The 16151-nt window shown below is 52.5% G+C and overlaps 2 protein-coding genes across 2 annotated transcripts; both read right to left on the reverse strand.

Annotated features, from left to right (window-relative positions):
* Window positions 1-8701: 8701 nt before the first annotated feature.
* On the reverse strand, window positions 8702-9013 carry LOC139272835 (histone H4-like). The gene has a single exon (XM_070888951.1). It carries the CDS (start codon window positions 9011-9013, stop codon window positions 8702-8704), a length of 312 nt encoding a protein of 103 aa, XP_070745052.1.
* Window positions 9014-9842: 829 nt separating this feature from the next.
* Window positions 9843-10502, reverse strand: LOC139274140 (histone H1-like). Its single transcript, XM_070891183.1, has one exon. It carries the CDS (start codon window positions 10500-10502, stop codon window positions 9843-9845), a length of 660 nt encoding a protein of 219 aa, XP_070747284.1.
* Between the last annotated feature and the right edge of the window lie 5649 nt (window positions 10503-16151).

Consider the following 16151-nt stretch of genomic DNA (forward strand, 5'->3'; position numbering starts at 1 on the left):
GGATTGTCCGGCCCGGGACTGTGTAGGACTGGTCGGGGTGGATCATGTGGTCCAGCACAGTGCCAAGGCGAGCAGACATCACCCTGCCAAAGATTTTGTAGTCCGTGCTGAGGAGGGAGACTGAGCGCCAGTTCTTAAGTAGGCGGAGATCGCCCTTCTTAGGCAGCAGGACGATGACTGCCCTGCATCTCCCCAGTTGCCAGACTTTCCCCCAGGACCCGCACGTTATCACCCCCCAGGACGTCCCAGAACGCCCTGTGGAACTCCATGGGTCAGCCCGTCCAGCCCTGGGGCTTTTCCCCTCGATAGCCAGTGGAGGGCGCCAGGCTTAGCGGAGCTTCCAGATTTTCGGCGCCCTCCGGGCCGACCTTCGGTAGGTCCTCCCACAAAACTCTACGCACTTCCTAGCTGGACGGCTCCGGAGAGAACAGAGCCCCATAATATCCTCGGGCCCTGTTGCTGACGCCCTCCAGATCTGAGACAGAGAGCCATCATCGGCCAGCAACGTCAAGAGCTGCTTACGGACACCCTGTCTTTTTTCCAGCGAGTAGAAGAAGGGGGAGCCGCGGTCCAGATCCCGCAGGAACCGGATCCGCGACGTCACGAACGCGCCTCGGGACCTGACGAACTGCAGTCCTTCAGCGCTGCCTTCTGCGCTTCGTACACCATCCGCAGGGCCGGGTCCTCGACGACCTGACTGAGACGGGATTCCAGGTCGAGCACCTCTTTTTCTAGGCCCGCACCTTGGTCGACCCCCTCGCATACTCTTGATAGAAGACACGGACGTGAATCTTGCCCATGTCCCACCATAACCTCAAGGAGGGGAAGTCCCCCTGCTTCCTTCTCCAGTCGGCCCAGAAATGACGGAACAAGTCCTGGAACCGCTCGTCCTCCAGCAGCTGGTTGTTAAAATGCCAGTACGCGGATCCCGTCCTCGCGTGGAGCGAAGCGAGCTCCACCCACACCAGGTGGTGGTCTGAACACGGCACCAGCCGCATGGAGGCCGCCGGAACACAGGAAACGTATGCCCGAGACACGTAAAGGCAGTCGATTCTGGACCATCCTCTTCCAGGCCTCACCCAAGTAAAGGCGCTGGAGTCGGGATGGTGATTTCGCCAGACGTCCACCAAGTCGAAGGACCCGACCAGGTCCCTCAACTTCTCGATCACCGTCATGCTCTGCGGGGCACCGGAGCGGTCCCTCACCTCGAGGGTGCAGTTGAAATCCCCTCTGAGGACAATGCAGTTGCCGACAGCGACAGAGCCAAGAAGAGCGGACACTTCATCGAAGAAGCGCGTTTGCTGCGGGCCGGGCTGAGGTGCGTACACATTCATGAGATGGAGCGGCACGTCCCCCAGGTGAACCGTGACGTGCAGCAAGCGGCAAAATGGCCACCCCACAAGAAGTGGCAGTGTGGTGACTCATGCGGACCTCTCCTTGCCATTCCAGGAGCCACGTTCGTCTCCCGGAACGATGTGGGTTTCTTGCAGGAAGCACACCGCGTATTTCCCCTCCCGCAGGAGCAAAAAATTGTTAAATCTACGGCGTGCCTCTCTGCCGCCGTTGATGTTGAGCCTGGCTATGGTTATCTTCATGACAACCTCTACTTAACCTATTGTGGTGGGGGGGTGTGGAGTCGTTTGTTGACCTCCACTCCCTCAGCAGCCCAGCGAGCAATGTTTTGAGCCGACGCAGCTCAAGGCTTTACGCCTTTGATAAGGGACCACCCGCGGCCATGGTTTTAGCGGCAGCGCAGATGGACCTGATGAGGAGCGCCGGCTCGGACCATTTTTCCAGGGCCAGATGGGCTCAGTTGTGGCGATCCTGGCTCTGGACCATAAAGTCCCGGAGTTCCTTTACAGGAATGAGGGGGGACTCAGCAGCGGGCACGAGGAGATCCACCACCTCACTGGCGATGGACTCCAGATCTTCTCCCGCACCCTCCACCGAGTCCCCATCCCCCTCCGGGAGTTCACCGCTAGCAGCCGGTCCATCGACCACCCGAGGTGCGACAAACGGCCCGGCCACTCCATCCGGCCCTGGCTCTGCCCCGATCCCACCACCATGATCGTCGGCAGACGAGTCCCCACTGGGCTATTTTAATTGTGGTGCTGGGTCAGGAAGCAGCAGCGGAAGGGGTTCCTCCTCAGCCCCAGGCACCGGGGAACATGGAGAGACCTGGTCGAAGAACTGCTCCAGGTCCTCCAAGTCCCCCACCTCCAAAGTTGGGGGCGAGGGTTGGTGTTCTTCCCCATTCCCGCCGCCACCCCCCAGCCCAGTGTGTGTCGGTTCTTTAAAATTATTAAAATTTTATTTATCTGCCAGATCGAGCAGATCCCGGGAGATGTTGTATATTGGCTGAGCGGGCTCAGGTTCGCCCTTTTCAGCCCTGCCCACCTCAGTCCCTGGGATGCCCGACCCAGCGGCGACGCATTCCTCCGCCGGCCCCACGCCCCCCACAACAGGCAGATCTTCCTCGCCATCCCCGGGAGGCAGAGGCTGGGCAGCCTCGACTGTCTGACTCTCCCCGGGGACAGATTCTCCCCCACCTATGGCGCGGTTTGGGGGTGCTGGTGGGGGACGCGGGACATGTGGCAGGCACCAACTCCTCCGTGGAGGGATATTGTTCCCCCTCCACCTCATTGGAGCGGTGCCTCCTTTTTTGTCTGGGGGAGGGGGCGCGGAGACAGGGAGACCTCAATGACTGCCGAGGCCTCCCGCTCCACTCCCCCCTTTTATTTTTCTTGCCCACGCCCAAGCCCCTCTGCGGTATTGGTCGAGGGCTTGGGCACGGGCTCAGGGCAGGTGACAGAGGTAGGCCGGGTGCGGTGATGAGGCTGTCCGGTGCTCAGGGGACCCGCCTCGAGGTATTTCACCTTCTTCCATGCCTTCCTTCCACCCGGACGCTCTCCCTCACCGCCGGAGGCCATGAAGACAAAGGCCTCCAACGATGTCCGCGCATCCACGCGGATGCTACTAGGGGGAGGGGTGGCGATGGCGCCAGCCTTGGCTGCCTTTGGTGTTTTGGTGGCCTTGGAGGTGGGGCAGTTCTTACGAACATGCCCCACCTCCCTACAGGCATGGCACCGCACGCCGTCCAACGTCCCCTCGTGCACCACGTTAAAGGTGCCCTCTGTCATCTCCTCCCGCGCCAGCCGGACAAAAAGCTGGCGCTGGAAGGAGAACACATGATGCAGGCTGGTCTCCCTGAGACCGAGCGGTATCGGGTTAATCCCCGACCCCAGTTGATGTAGGTGGGGGAGCAGGAGCTCAGCGGGAACAAAGGGCGGGACATTCGAAAGAATGATCCTCTGCGTGGTGGCCTCGAGAGGGTCCACCGGCTGGAATGTCTGACCCACCGTGAGCCCCTTTTCAAGGGCCAGGGACACCACCCGCTCCGACCCCAGGAAGAACACAGCCTTCCTGGACATCTTGAAGGCCACGACAATAGCCGAGGGGCCGACTACCCCAGCCATCGCCCACACGCAGTCCTTGATGCTCATAGTGAGGTGAGTGTAGCTCTTGACCCCATGTTTTTTAGTTATTAATCTAAATGGTAGCAGTGCAGCTGGATGCGCAGTGGCTGTGGAAGCCGCCTGCGCGTAAGTCTTAACTGGCCCTGCCACCGACATAGATGGGGTTGCCATCACGGGGTCCCTTTAAGGGTTACACTCACCCCAAGGTCACAGGCCTTAATGGTCTTAATAGGCCTCGTTAAATGTGGGAGCAGAGGGAGCTCTTAATGAGGCACACCTCTCCCCTAGTTAACGATTAGGGAGGGGCCTTGCTCCCTCTGCTCATTGTCTTGATTTTTTAATTAGGAGGAAAGAGCTCTCAGGGAGAGAGGGGAGAGACAGAGAGAGTGACAGAGTGACAGAGAGAGAGAGAGGGGGGGTGGGAAAGAGGGAAGCTGTGAGGGCAGGTCTCCCCTCACAGTGCTGGGTGGGTGTTTTGCTGGGGTGCACTCCCCAGATGGCAAAATAACAGTCTTATTAGGTGGTCTTCGGGGGGGAGGGGTTCTGCTTCGACTACCCATTCAGGCAGTGAGTTCCAGACCCCCACCCTCTGCGTGAAGAAATTTCCCCTCTAAACCTGCTAATTACTTTAAATTTATGTCCCCTGTGCTAAGGGAAATAGGCCGTTTACGGCACAGAAGGTACAGCATATTCCAGTGAAGGTAACACTGAAACAACTAATATAGTTACAGCAGTGACAGATAAGAAAGATGTTGAATTAAACGGTGGGAGGAAGGCAGCATCAGGGCGGAAGGTCAGTGAGGGTCTTTTGCCCTCACAGAAGGACTCCCAAGTCCTGACCAGAAGTGACCCTCAGGCAATCTCGGATACAAACCGGTCAATGTCTGTCGAACATGTAGATATCTCGATCGATAAAGAACAGAGTATGGCTTGGGAGGGGATGTAACTGATAAACTAATTCAAGAATTTGAGATTGTGGCGAGCAGTAAATCTGATTGGTCTTTTTAAATATCCAATCAGAGAATTACAGAACAATGGAAATTGACAACGCAGCGAATGCACCAATCACAATCGTTGCCTTCACCCATCCCTCATTAGCATAGGGCTGTGGGCGGAGTGTGGGGCTGCCTATATAATACGAGCTCCGAGCTAAGTTTACGTCATGTCTGGGTCGGATTGAACAAGACGATGCCTGAAGAGAAGAAATCAGTTACTGCCAAGAAAGGCGCCAAGAAAGTGATCAAGAAAACGCCACCGAAGGGCGGCAAGAGGCGCAGAAAGTCGAGGAAGGAGAGTTACTCCATCTACATCTACAAAGTGATGAAGCAGGTTCATCCCGACACCGGCATCTCCTCCAAGGCTATGGGCATCATGAACTCGTTTGTGAACGATATTTTCGAGCGCATCGCGGGTGAGGCTTCCCGCCTGGCCCATTATAATAAGCGATCCACCATCAGCTCCCGGGAGATCCAGACCGCCGTGCGCCTGCTGCTGCCCGGGGAGCTGGCCAAGCACGCCGTGTCGGAAGGGACAAAGGCGGTGACCAAGTACACCAGCTCCAAGTAAAACGCTGACGAAACAAACCCCAAACACAACGGCTCTTTTAAGAGCCACCCACAACCTCTCTGAAAGAGCTGCACAAACGCGTCATCCTTTAATCTCAATTTACTGTAATTATTTCCTGAGCAAGTGTTTTTGACAACATTTAAAGATCCAGGGTAGATTTAGATACGAATTTTCAGATAATCGGTTTTACTGTCCGGTTCAGCCTTAGCTTCGTTGATGAAGTTCCCTCCCAGTAAAATATAAACACTCCCTGGTCGCCTGCCGACGAATTATGGTCTTGTTTTAGACTTTACTCACCTCATTCTCTCTCAAGCCCTTTTTCAAAAAAAAAATCTAGTTAGTCAACCCGCTTATTACCCGGAGCCTGCGTGTGCAACAACTCAGAATGGAAGTTCTTACAGAGACCAGAACGGGGCAGTTGGAACACTCTGTCCCTCTTCTCTTTTCACAGAAGGACTTCCAGTTCTGGTCTCACTCCCGCCTGTGCGGAGGATTATCCATGATCTGTGATTCCCAAATTGTACAAAGAATGAGCTGGAATGTGTCCCGTAACAGAATGTTTGAAAGTGAACCCTAATTTAATCCTGATTGTAACATCCTGGAATTTGGAAGGCAATATGGAATAAAATGTGTTTGGAAATCTTTGGCTAATGATGAATTTATTAACATAATCCGCATTGTAAAAATTACGGGCGGGGTTTTTGAAATTGAAGATTCGTTGGAAGTCGAACAATAATTTTCGCCCTCTTTTCAGTGGCAGGCTAAGCAGATGGTGATTGGTCATCGGAAAAGACCAATGAAATGCACCGCAGAGCGACCAATCACAAGTTCACTCCCTGTATCCCTCCAGAATGTATAAGAAGAGCAGATGAGGGAGGAGTTTTGCATTCTTTTTCTGAACCTGTGGATTGTGGAAATGTCTGGAAGAGGAAAAACCGGCGGTAAAGCTCGGGCCAAGGCTCGTTCCTCCCGGGCCGGACTGCAGTTCCCTGTGGGCCGTGTTCACAGGCTCCTGCGAAAGGGGAACTACTCTCAGCGTGTGGGTGCCGGAGCTTTGGTCTACATGGCTGTTGTGCTCGAGTATCTGACCGCTGAAATCCTGGAGCTGGCCGGCAATGCGGCCCGCGACAACAAGAAGACCCGCATCATCCCCAGACACCTGCAGCTGGCCATCCGCAACGACGAGGAGCTCAATAAGCTGCTGGGAAAGGTGACCATCGCTCAGGGCGGGGTGCTGCCGAATATCCAGGCTGTGCTGCTGCCCAAGAAAACCACCACTTCGTCCAAGAGCAAGTAAAGCGGACAAGATTTAATCTAATAACCGAAAGGCTCTTTTCAGAGCCGACCACAGTATCTGTGGAAGGGCTGCTTACTGACTTAATTGAGTCAGAGCCCTTTAATTCATGTACCGATAGATTGGCTTATTTCAGACCTGTAAACATAGAAAATAGGTGCAGGAGTAAGCCATTCGGCCCTTCGAGCCTGCACCACCATTCAGTAAGATCATGGCTGATCTTTCACCTCAGTACCCTTTTCCTGCTTTCTCTCCACACCCCTTGATCTCTTTAGCCATAAGGGCCACATCGAACTCCCTCTTGAATATATCTAACGAACTGGCATCAACAACTCTGCCGTAGGGAATGCCACAGGTTAACAACTCTTGAGTGAAGAAGTTTCTCCTCATCTCAGTCCCAAATGGCTTACCCCTTATCCGTATGGGGGAGTTTTCAGTTCCCGTTCTCTGCATTACGGTTCTCTGCTCACACATACACTCTTCCAGTTAACAGCGAATAACTGAACTACAGTTGTCACTCAACAATTGTATAAATACCGCCACCGGTTCTTTAAATATTCTTTAGTCTGTCTATGAAAACTAGAGAGTTGGCGGCGATGAATTAATATAGTAATCAAAGAGCCTAGTTTAATTCTGGTCTGGTTTGAGATAATTTGAATGCTGCTTCTGTTCCCAGGCTGTATATTTCTCTGCTAAGCCAGCCAGTTCAGACCGCATTGCATCAGCGAGCGATGTGCACACACAGGACCCGGATCCATTGCAGTGCTTCCCAGATCTGCCTGCCCCCATTCTCCGGCAACACCGAATGGGGAAATCTGTGCTTTGCCCCGGGGAACTTGGGGTCAGAGCGACGCAAAGCCGATGTCAGTTTCTGAAAATATTAAAGGGCTCATTAGTTATTAGTCAATAACTCCCATATGAACCGAGCTGGTATATAAATACACGATCAGTAATCAGGAACCACATACCTGCCCGTCCCTACAATGGGTTAATGAACAACACGAAGCTCTGGTTACAGGAGATCGTAGCTCTTTCCTTTGCTGATTTGGTGGCTCTGAAAAGAGCCGTTGTTGCACTTGGTGCTGAAGCTTCGAGCCGAGGCAGGGGAAGTCTAGGCGCGCTCCCCGCGGATGCGGCGGGCCAGCTGGATGTCTTTGGGCATGATGGTGACTCGCTTGGCGTGGATGGCGCACAGGTTGGTGTCCTCAAAGAGCCCCACCAGGTAAGCCTTGCTGGCCTCCTGCAGGGCCATGACGGCGGAGCTCTGGAAGCGCAGGTCGGTCTTGAAGTCCTGAGCGATCTCCCGCACCAGGCGCTGGAAGGGCAGTTTGTGGATCAGCAGCTCGGTGGATTTCTGGTACCGGCGGATCTCCCTCAGAGCCACGGTGCTGGGTCGGTAGCGATGAGGCTTCTTCACTCCGCCCGTGGCCGGAGCGCTCTTCCGTGCCGCTTTGGTCGCCAGCTGTTTGCGAGGAGCTTTCCCTCCGGTGGATTTACGCGCTGTCTGTTTGGTCCTGGCTATTATCTCAACACAATCTTGGACACACTTTAATGCGGAGACTCCTCTGGGGCCTCCTTTTAAAGTGTGTGAGGATCCGCCCCGGGGCTGTGATTGGCTGCAGCCCGGCGCCAATCAAGTTTGAACCAAGCACCGAGAGTGAAAATGAAGGGCAGGGATTACTGGCCCCTGATTGGCTGAACTGAAACTGACAGTTGGTCAATTTCAAAAAGCCCGCCAATTTCAGAATATCAACCAACAGAGATTAAAGAAACTCTAATTTCCCGCCAGCAATTTAAGAATCCGCTCTTTATAACGGCGATTGTGCCCCATTATAAGTCACCAATCCCACTCTCTGCAACATTCCGGTTTGAATTCTGTTCCATTCCCTGATCGGTCTGTACCAGGCGGGAATAAATCCCCGGTCACTGCTTCCTGTAAACACAAATTCCCGCATTGATCCCGCCAGAGTCCCGTTTAACCGAATCTCACAACATGACAGGAATTATCTGTGAGGGGAGACTGTAATGTTTGGGTAAAGGGGACGGTGTATCCCGCCCGGTGGTAATTGTGACTGTCAGCCGGAGTTTTTGATCTCTCATATTTACAATAGTTGTAAAATATTTAATAATTCCCATATTCCTACAGCGACTACACTCCAAAAGTACTTCATTGGTCTTGAGACGTTCGGTGGTCGTGAAAGGCGCTATATAAATCCAAATATTTCTTTCCATGAATTAAACAGCCGAAACCATTTCCCAACCAAACTGTACGCGCTCCCATCCCCAGGTCGCTGCTCTCTCTGTGAGGCGGTGGGTGGCTCTTAGAAGAGCCTTTGTGTTGTGTTTGGGGGAAGGGTCGCGTTATTCAGCCGCCGAATCCATAGAGTGTGCGGCCCTGCCGTTTCAGAGCGTACACCACATCCATGGCAATGACCGTCTTGCGCTTGGCGTGCTCAGTGTAGGTGACCGCATCCCTGATCACATTCTCCAGGAAAACTTTTAACACCCCGCGGGTCTCCTCGTAGATCAGGCCTGAGATCCGCTTGACACCGCCACGGCGAGCCAGGCGGCGGATGGCTGGTTTGGTGATGCCCTGGATGTTATCACGGAGCACTTTACGGTGCCGTTTGGCTCCGCCTTTACCCAGTCCTTTGCCTCCTTTACCTCGACCAGACATAATGATTATTCACTTAAACAGCCGCTGAATAAGACGGAGCTGCTCCCGGCTCTTTTTTTTTAGAGCCGGAGCGGATCTGACTGAGAACGCGCAGAGTGAGAGAGGCGGGAAGGGGAGGAGACAGAGTTAAGATTGACAGACAGAGCAGAGAGCAGCCTCTGATCTTCCAGCTCCGCCTCCAGCTTTCTGCAGCCGCCAATTTCAATCCGTTTTCCGACAATAGAACCGAAACACAGCGCTCCGCACAAACTCTTACAGACTCGGAATTCATCTTCAAGGCTTCCAGGAATCAGAAGCTTTTAAATGTCCAGTTACAATTAACAATCACGAATATTCCCGCCTATATACAGCCCCTTCCCTGTCAATCTCAAACCTTGTATCATCTCCCCACACTTCCTCTCACAGACAGGTTCAGCAATTTACAAACACCTTATTCCAGCTGATTTGGAGAATGTGGTGTTTGGGGTTTGAGTTGTGAGGCGGGGTATCTCCGCCAGTATCACCGTCTCAGACTCTCCCCCTAAATCTGTGAAATAACAATGACCAGGAACTGAGACTGGAGCCGAACACATCCCCAGTTATAGTGAGGCCCGGGCCGGACATCCCATTCTCTGTGTGTTTTATTGCAGACACTGGGGGAGGGGTGGGTGCAGCCAATGTCAGCGGGTCAAAAGGGATCCTGGCTTCATGTTCAATGACTTCTGTCTGAAATCTGAGCCCGGCCCCGGGACAGGGAGCATTTGATTCGGGGATCAACTCTTTTCTGAGAGGCGTGGGTGGCTCTGAGAAGAGCCATTGGGTCCAGGTGTTTACAAGTTGCACTTTTTATTTACTTTTTGGATGCTGCTTTCTTGGGTTTTGCTGATTTGGCCTTGGCCCTCGCTTTTTCCACCTCTTTGGCCGCCTTCACCTTTGCGCCTGAGGCCTTCTTGGGGCCCTTGGGCTTCTGCGCCGCTGCCTTCTTCCCAGCCGCAGCTTTCGCTGTCTTTTTTACTGTTGGCGCCTTCTTGGTGCTCGTTTTCTTGGCGGGAGATTTCTTGGCTGCTGGTTTCTTGGTCAGAGATGTCTTGGCTGCTGGTTTCTTGCCTGGAGATTTCTTGACTGCTGGTTTCTTCACCTCGCTTCCCACTTTCCCCTGGTTTTCCTTCTTAGCGACTTTGAAGGAGCCCGAGGCGCCCGTGCCCTTGGTCTGCACCAGGAAGCCATTTGTCACATTCCTCTTGATACTGAACCTGATCTGGGACCTGCGCTTCTCCACATCCACGCCTTTGGCCGCCAGAGCCTTCTTTATCGCGGCCAGAGACATCCCCTTGCGATCGCTGCCATCGGCCACAACCTTGAGGATATATTCGCCCAACGTGGGGCCGACTGGCTTGGAGCGGGGAGCCGCCGCCTTCTTCTTACTGTGAGCCTTGGTTTGAACGGCGGCGGCAGGAGGAGCCGTTTCGGCGGCAGCAGGAGCCGTTTCGGCGGCTGCAGTGTCAGTCATGTCGGTGACTCTGGAAAATCTCTGACAGTCAGAGCTCGGTCAGATATGAAACAGGAGGCGGCGGCACAGAGCAACTTAAAGGCAGCGAGCGGACGGGGCGGAGACATCCTGCTGTCAGCTCCCCGCCCCTCCAGCCTCTCTGTGTTTCTCTCTCCTCATTAACTGTCCGATTCCAATTCAATCCGGGCCCTCCAGATTCCCAGACTGGCCTCTTTCTGTCCCGAAGACCGGGATGTTTGTTGTCGAGAAGGTTGCATCGGAATTGAAGGCAGCAATTTGGATTTAAACCGGTTTCATTGCTGCACTGATCGCGCTCTCTCACCCGATCGCGGACATTTTCTCTGTTTTTCGACTAAAATTTGAAATCACATCAAACTTGACGTTTAATTCCCACTTTAGACCTGAGCAGGGGAGCAGGGCGATCCTGTGACAGGGAAATCTTTGAATTTTACACAAGAGGGACTCTGGAATCCGGGGATGAGACGGACACACAAACACAGTGATATTAGTCTCACCGGCCCGCCCCTTTAACACACTCTCATCACACTCTGAAAGTGAGTTGTTAGGTGACTGAACAGTCCAATACGGGAATTACAGTCTCTGTCACAGGTGGGACAGTTAGTCTTTGACGGTAAGGGAGGGTGGGACTAGTTTGCCGCACGCTCTTTCCGCTGCCTGCGCTTATTTTCTGCATGCTCTCGGCGATGAGACTCGACCGCTCAGCGCCCTCCCGGATGCACTTCCTCAACTTCGGGCGGTCTTTGGCCAGGGACTCCCAGGTGTCGGTGGGGATGTTGCACTTTATCAGAGAGGTTTTGAGGGTGTTCTTGTAACGTTTCCTCTGCCCACCTTGGGCTTGCTTGCCGTGTAGGAGTTCTGAGTAGAGCGCTTGCTTTGGGAGTCTTGTGTCAGGCATGCGAACAATGTGGCCTCTGTCATGTATCTCACATTACTGTATATAACTGTATCTTACCATGCTATACATGACTGTAACTGGATATGACCTGTAACAATAAGCATACCTTACCACCAGGGGTGCACTTGCAGGAGACACTCCATACCTGTCCCACTGAGGTATATAAAGGGAGGTCTCAGGCATGTGCAGCACTGGAGAGCTGTGAATTAAAGGTGCAGGTCCTGAGTGACCTTGACTTCAGCATGCGTCTCGTGCAAGTCAGTACATTAGAGTCAGGACTTAACAGTGGCGACGAGTTACGGGATCACAGAATCCACAGAATGGCTACCAACAGCTCAGATGAGAAATACAATGCTGGAGACAATTGGGATGACTTTATAGAAAGGCTCCAGCAAAGCTTTGTGACCAAAGACTGGCTGGGCGATGATAAGGCAGACAAGAGAAGAGCCCACCTCTTGACCAGCTGTGGCTCGAAAACATATGCTTTAATGAAAAACCTGCTGGCACCCAAGAAACCAGCAAGCAAGTTGTTTGAGGAGTTGAGCACACTGGTGCAAGACCACCTGAAGCCAGCGAGCAGCCTACACATGGCCAGACACAGGTTCTACAACTACAGATGCTGTGTGGACCAAAGCATACCCGACTTGGTGGCGGAACTTCGGAGGCTGGCTAGTTCATGTGAGTTCCCTGATGAACTAAGGAGAGAAGTACTGAGAGACTTTTTTATTGAAGGAATAGGCCATGCAGGCATATTCCGAAAGCTTATAGAGACTAAGAGCTTGACTCTAGAGGCAGCAACACTGGTCTCATAGACATTCTTGACAGGCGAAGAAGAAACAAAGCTGATCTATACTTCGGGTAGTACAACCAACGAGGCATCGGAACAAGGGATTCACATTGTGAAACAAACTGCTACCCCCACACACAGACAAAGGCATGAGAGCAGGCCTTCAACAGCAGACAGTGGCGCCAGAAGCCATCAAAATCAAGGGCCACTTGAACGGCCGATCACACCTCATCAACCCACAATGCAAGCAATCAACAACAGATTGAGAGAAGCTCAAGGGAGATCAGTCAGACGCAGCTCATCCTTCGGAAACAATGGAAACGTCTGTGTTGGAGATGTGGGGGAAGGCACTCAACCAGGGTGTGTCGATTTCAGCATGCCGTTTTCAGAAACTGCAACTACATTGGCTTGCATGTCAGAAAAACAGCAGCTCAGCTGGTATGCAAATTGGAAAGGTCGAAAAGCGGACCAGAAGATGGTTGGAAAAGTGCACATGATGCCGAGATACAGCGGGTTAACATGATCAATGTCCACTGTTCTTACACCAAGTTGCCTCCAATTATGATGAGGGTTCTACTCAATGGGATACCCGTCAACATGGAGCTGGACACAGGGGCCAGTCAATCCCTCATGAGCGTTCAACAATTTGAACAGCTGTGGCCGCACAAAAGCAACAGACCAAAACTCACAAAGATCGACACCAAACTAAGGACCTATAGTAAAGAAATCATCCCAGTCCTTTCCAGCGCCATGCTCTCGGTCACACACAAAGGGATGGTGAACCGACTTTCCCAGTGGATTGTCCCCGGGGATCTCCCAGCCTTGTTAGGGAGAAGCTGGCTAGCAGAACTTAATTGGAAATGGGATGATGTTCATGCCATGTCGTCAGAGGAACGAACCTCCTGCTCAACAGTTCTAAGCCGTTTTGAACATCTCTTTCAGCAGGTGTGGGCACCTTCAAAGGGGTAAAGTTAAAATTTACATCACACAGAATGCCAGACTGGTCCATCACAAGGCTAGAACTGTACCTTATGTGATGAGGGAAAAGATTGAAAATGACCTGGACCAGCTTCTGCGGGAAGGCATAATTTCTCCCGTGGAATTCAGTGACTGGGCAAGCCCCATCATCCCCGTCATGAAGCCTGATGGATCCGTGTGAATCTGTGGGGATTACAAGTCTACCATCAACAAAGTCTCCCTACAGGACCAATACCCGCTTCCCAGAGCGGAGGACCTATTTGCCACGTTGGCTGGAGGAAAACTTTTCTCGAAACTTGCCCTCACATCTGTGTATATGACGCAAGAACTGACCGAAGAGTCTAGGTTACTCACCACCATCAACACACATCGAGGCCTTTTTGGGTACAATCGATGCCCATTCGGCATCAGGTCGGCAGCTGCTATATTCCAGCGCAACATGGAGAGTCTGCGCAAGTCCATTCCGGGGATGGTTGTGTTTCAAGATGACATACTCATCACGGGCAGGGACACCGACTCTCATCTCCGCAATCTTGAGGAAGTACTAAGTCGATTGGATCGGCTAGGCCTAAGAGTTAAGAAACCCAAGTGTCTGTTTCTCACATCTGAGGTTGAATTTTTGGGCAGAAGGATTGCCGCTGATGGAATCCGCCCAACCGAATCCAAAACTGAAGCGATTCACCTAGTACCCAGGCCCCGGAATATCTCAGAACTGCGCGCCTTTCTGGGCTACTCAATTACTTTGGGAACTTTATGCAGAACTTGAGCACACTGCTGGAGCCTCTCCATGTGCTACTCAGAAAGGGGTGCGATTGGTTTTGGCGGGACACCCAAGAACGTGCCTTCAATAAGGCACACAACCTTCTATGTTCCAAGAGTGTTTTAGCTTTTTTTGACCCAGGTAAAAAGTTAGTCCTTACTTGTGATGCATCAGCATACGGGGTCGGGTACATTTTACAGCACGTCAATGATGCGGGTAAATTGCAGCCCGTTGCTTATGCCTCCAGGTTACTTTCGCGGGCGGAGCGCGGGTATGGTATGGTTGAGAAGGAGGTGCTCGCGTGCATGTACGGTGTCAAAAAGATACACCAATACCTTTTCAGGGCCAAGTTTGCATTAGAAACCGACCACAAACCCTTCAAGTCCCTACTATCGGAGTGCAAGGCAATCAACGGCAATGCCTCGGTGCGCATTCAGCGGTGGGCACTCATGCTGGCAGCTTACGACTACACGATAAGGCACAGACGAGGCACAGACAACTGTGCCGACGCGCTTAGCAGGCTACCCCTGGCAACCATAGAAGGGTCCGACGAACAGGACTGTGAGATGGTCATGGCATCAATGCCTTTGAATCCACAGGTTCGCCCATGATGGCTCGCCAAATCAGAGCCTGGACGACCAGCGACCTCACGTTATGTCTAGTTAAAAGATGCGTTTTAATTGGTGACTGGGCAGAGGCTCGCGATGCCTGCCCTGAGGAGGTCAAACCCTTAGGCGCATGCATGAACTCTCAATACAGGCAGACTGCCTGATGTGGGGCAGCTGAGTAGTTATACCCTTACGAGGCAGGGAGGCATTTGTCCAGGAGCTTCATCGTGAACACCCGGGGATCGTCCTTATGAAGGCCATAGCCAGATCTCATGTCTGGTGGCCTGGCATTGATGCAGACTTGGAGCTCTGCGTCCGTTGGTGCACCATTTGTGCCCAACACAGTAATGCCCCCAAGGAGGCCCCCCTTAGCCCCTGGCCCACCAAACCATGGCCACGGGTGCATGTGGACTATGCAGGCCCATTCATGGGCAAAATGTTCCTTGTAGTCGTTGATGCATTTTCAAAATGGATCGAGTGCACCATTTTAAACTCGAGCACCAACTCCACCACTGTGGAGAGCCTTAGAACCATGTTTGCAACGCACGGCATTCCTGACATATTGGTCAGTGATAATGGTCCGTGCTTCACCAGTGCAGAATTTCACAATTTTATAGTTGACCACGGTATAAATCACGTTAAGATGGCACCTTTTAAGCCAGCCTCCAATGGCTAGGTGGAGTGCGCAGTGCAGATCATTAAACAAGGCATGCTCAGAATCCAAAGTGCCATGCTGCAGAGCCACCTGTCGTGACTGCTGCTGGCATACAGATCTCGTCCGCATTCATTGACTGGGGTTCCCCTCGTGCAACTATTGATGAAATGAACCTTAAAGATCAGGCTCTCGTTAGTCCTCCCAGACGTGCATGAAATTGTTGAGGCTGAGCATCAAAAGCTAACTGAGTACCATGACCGAAATTCGAGGGGGAGGTGGAATGAGATAGGGGACAAAGTGTTTGTGCTAAACTATGGCCGGGGTCCCAAATGGCTTGCAGGGACAGTAACAGACAAAGAGGGAAACAGGCTGCTGGTTATACAAATGGACAATGGCCAAACCTGCCAGAGGCATGTTGACCAAGTAACAAGTAGATTCACTGATAACACTGAAGAACCAGAGGCAGACTACAATGTGGAACTCACACCACACCTAGTGGACAGACAGGTGGAACAACCTGAGGAAAGGGCAGTCTGAACAGACAGCCCAGACGAGATACCAGCAATCACGCCGAATGAAACAGACAGCCCAGGCGAGATACCAGCAATCGCACCTAACGAACACAGGCACCAAGGCAAACAACTGAACCACAACTAAGACGCTCCATGCGAGAGTGCAGACCACCTGAGAGACTGAATCTATAAAGGCAATAAGACCTTGGGGGAGGGTGATGTCATGTATCTCACATTACTGTATATAACTGTATCTTACCATGCTATACATGACTGTAACTGGATATGACCTGTAACAATAAGCATACCTTATCACTAGGGGTGCACTTGCAGGAGACACTCCATACCTGTCCCACTGAGGTATATAAAGGGAGGTCTCAGGCAAGCGCAGCACTGGAGAGCTGTGAATTAAAGGTGCAGGTTATTGAGTGAC

This window comes from Pristiophorus japonicus, chromosome 9 (genome assembly GCF_044704955.1).
Source record: "Pristiophorus japonicus isolate sPriJap1 chromosome 9, sPriJap1.hap1, whole genome shotgun sequence".
Taxonomy (NCBI): domain Eukaryota; kingdom Metazoa; phylum Chordata; class Chondrichthyes; family Pristiophoridae; genus Pristiophorus; species Pristiophorus japonicus.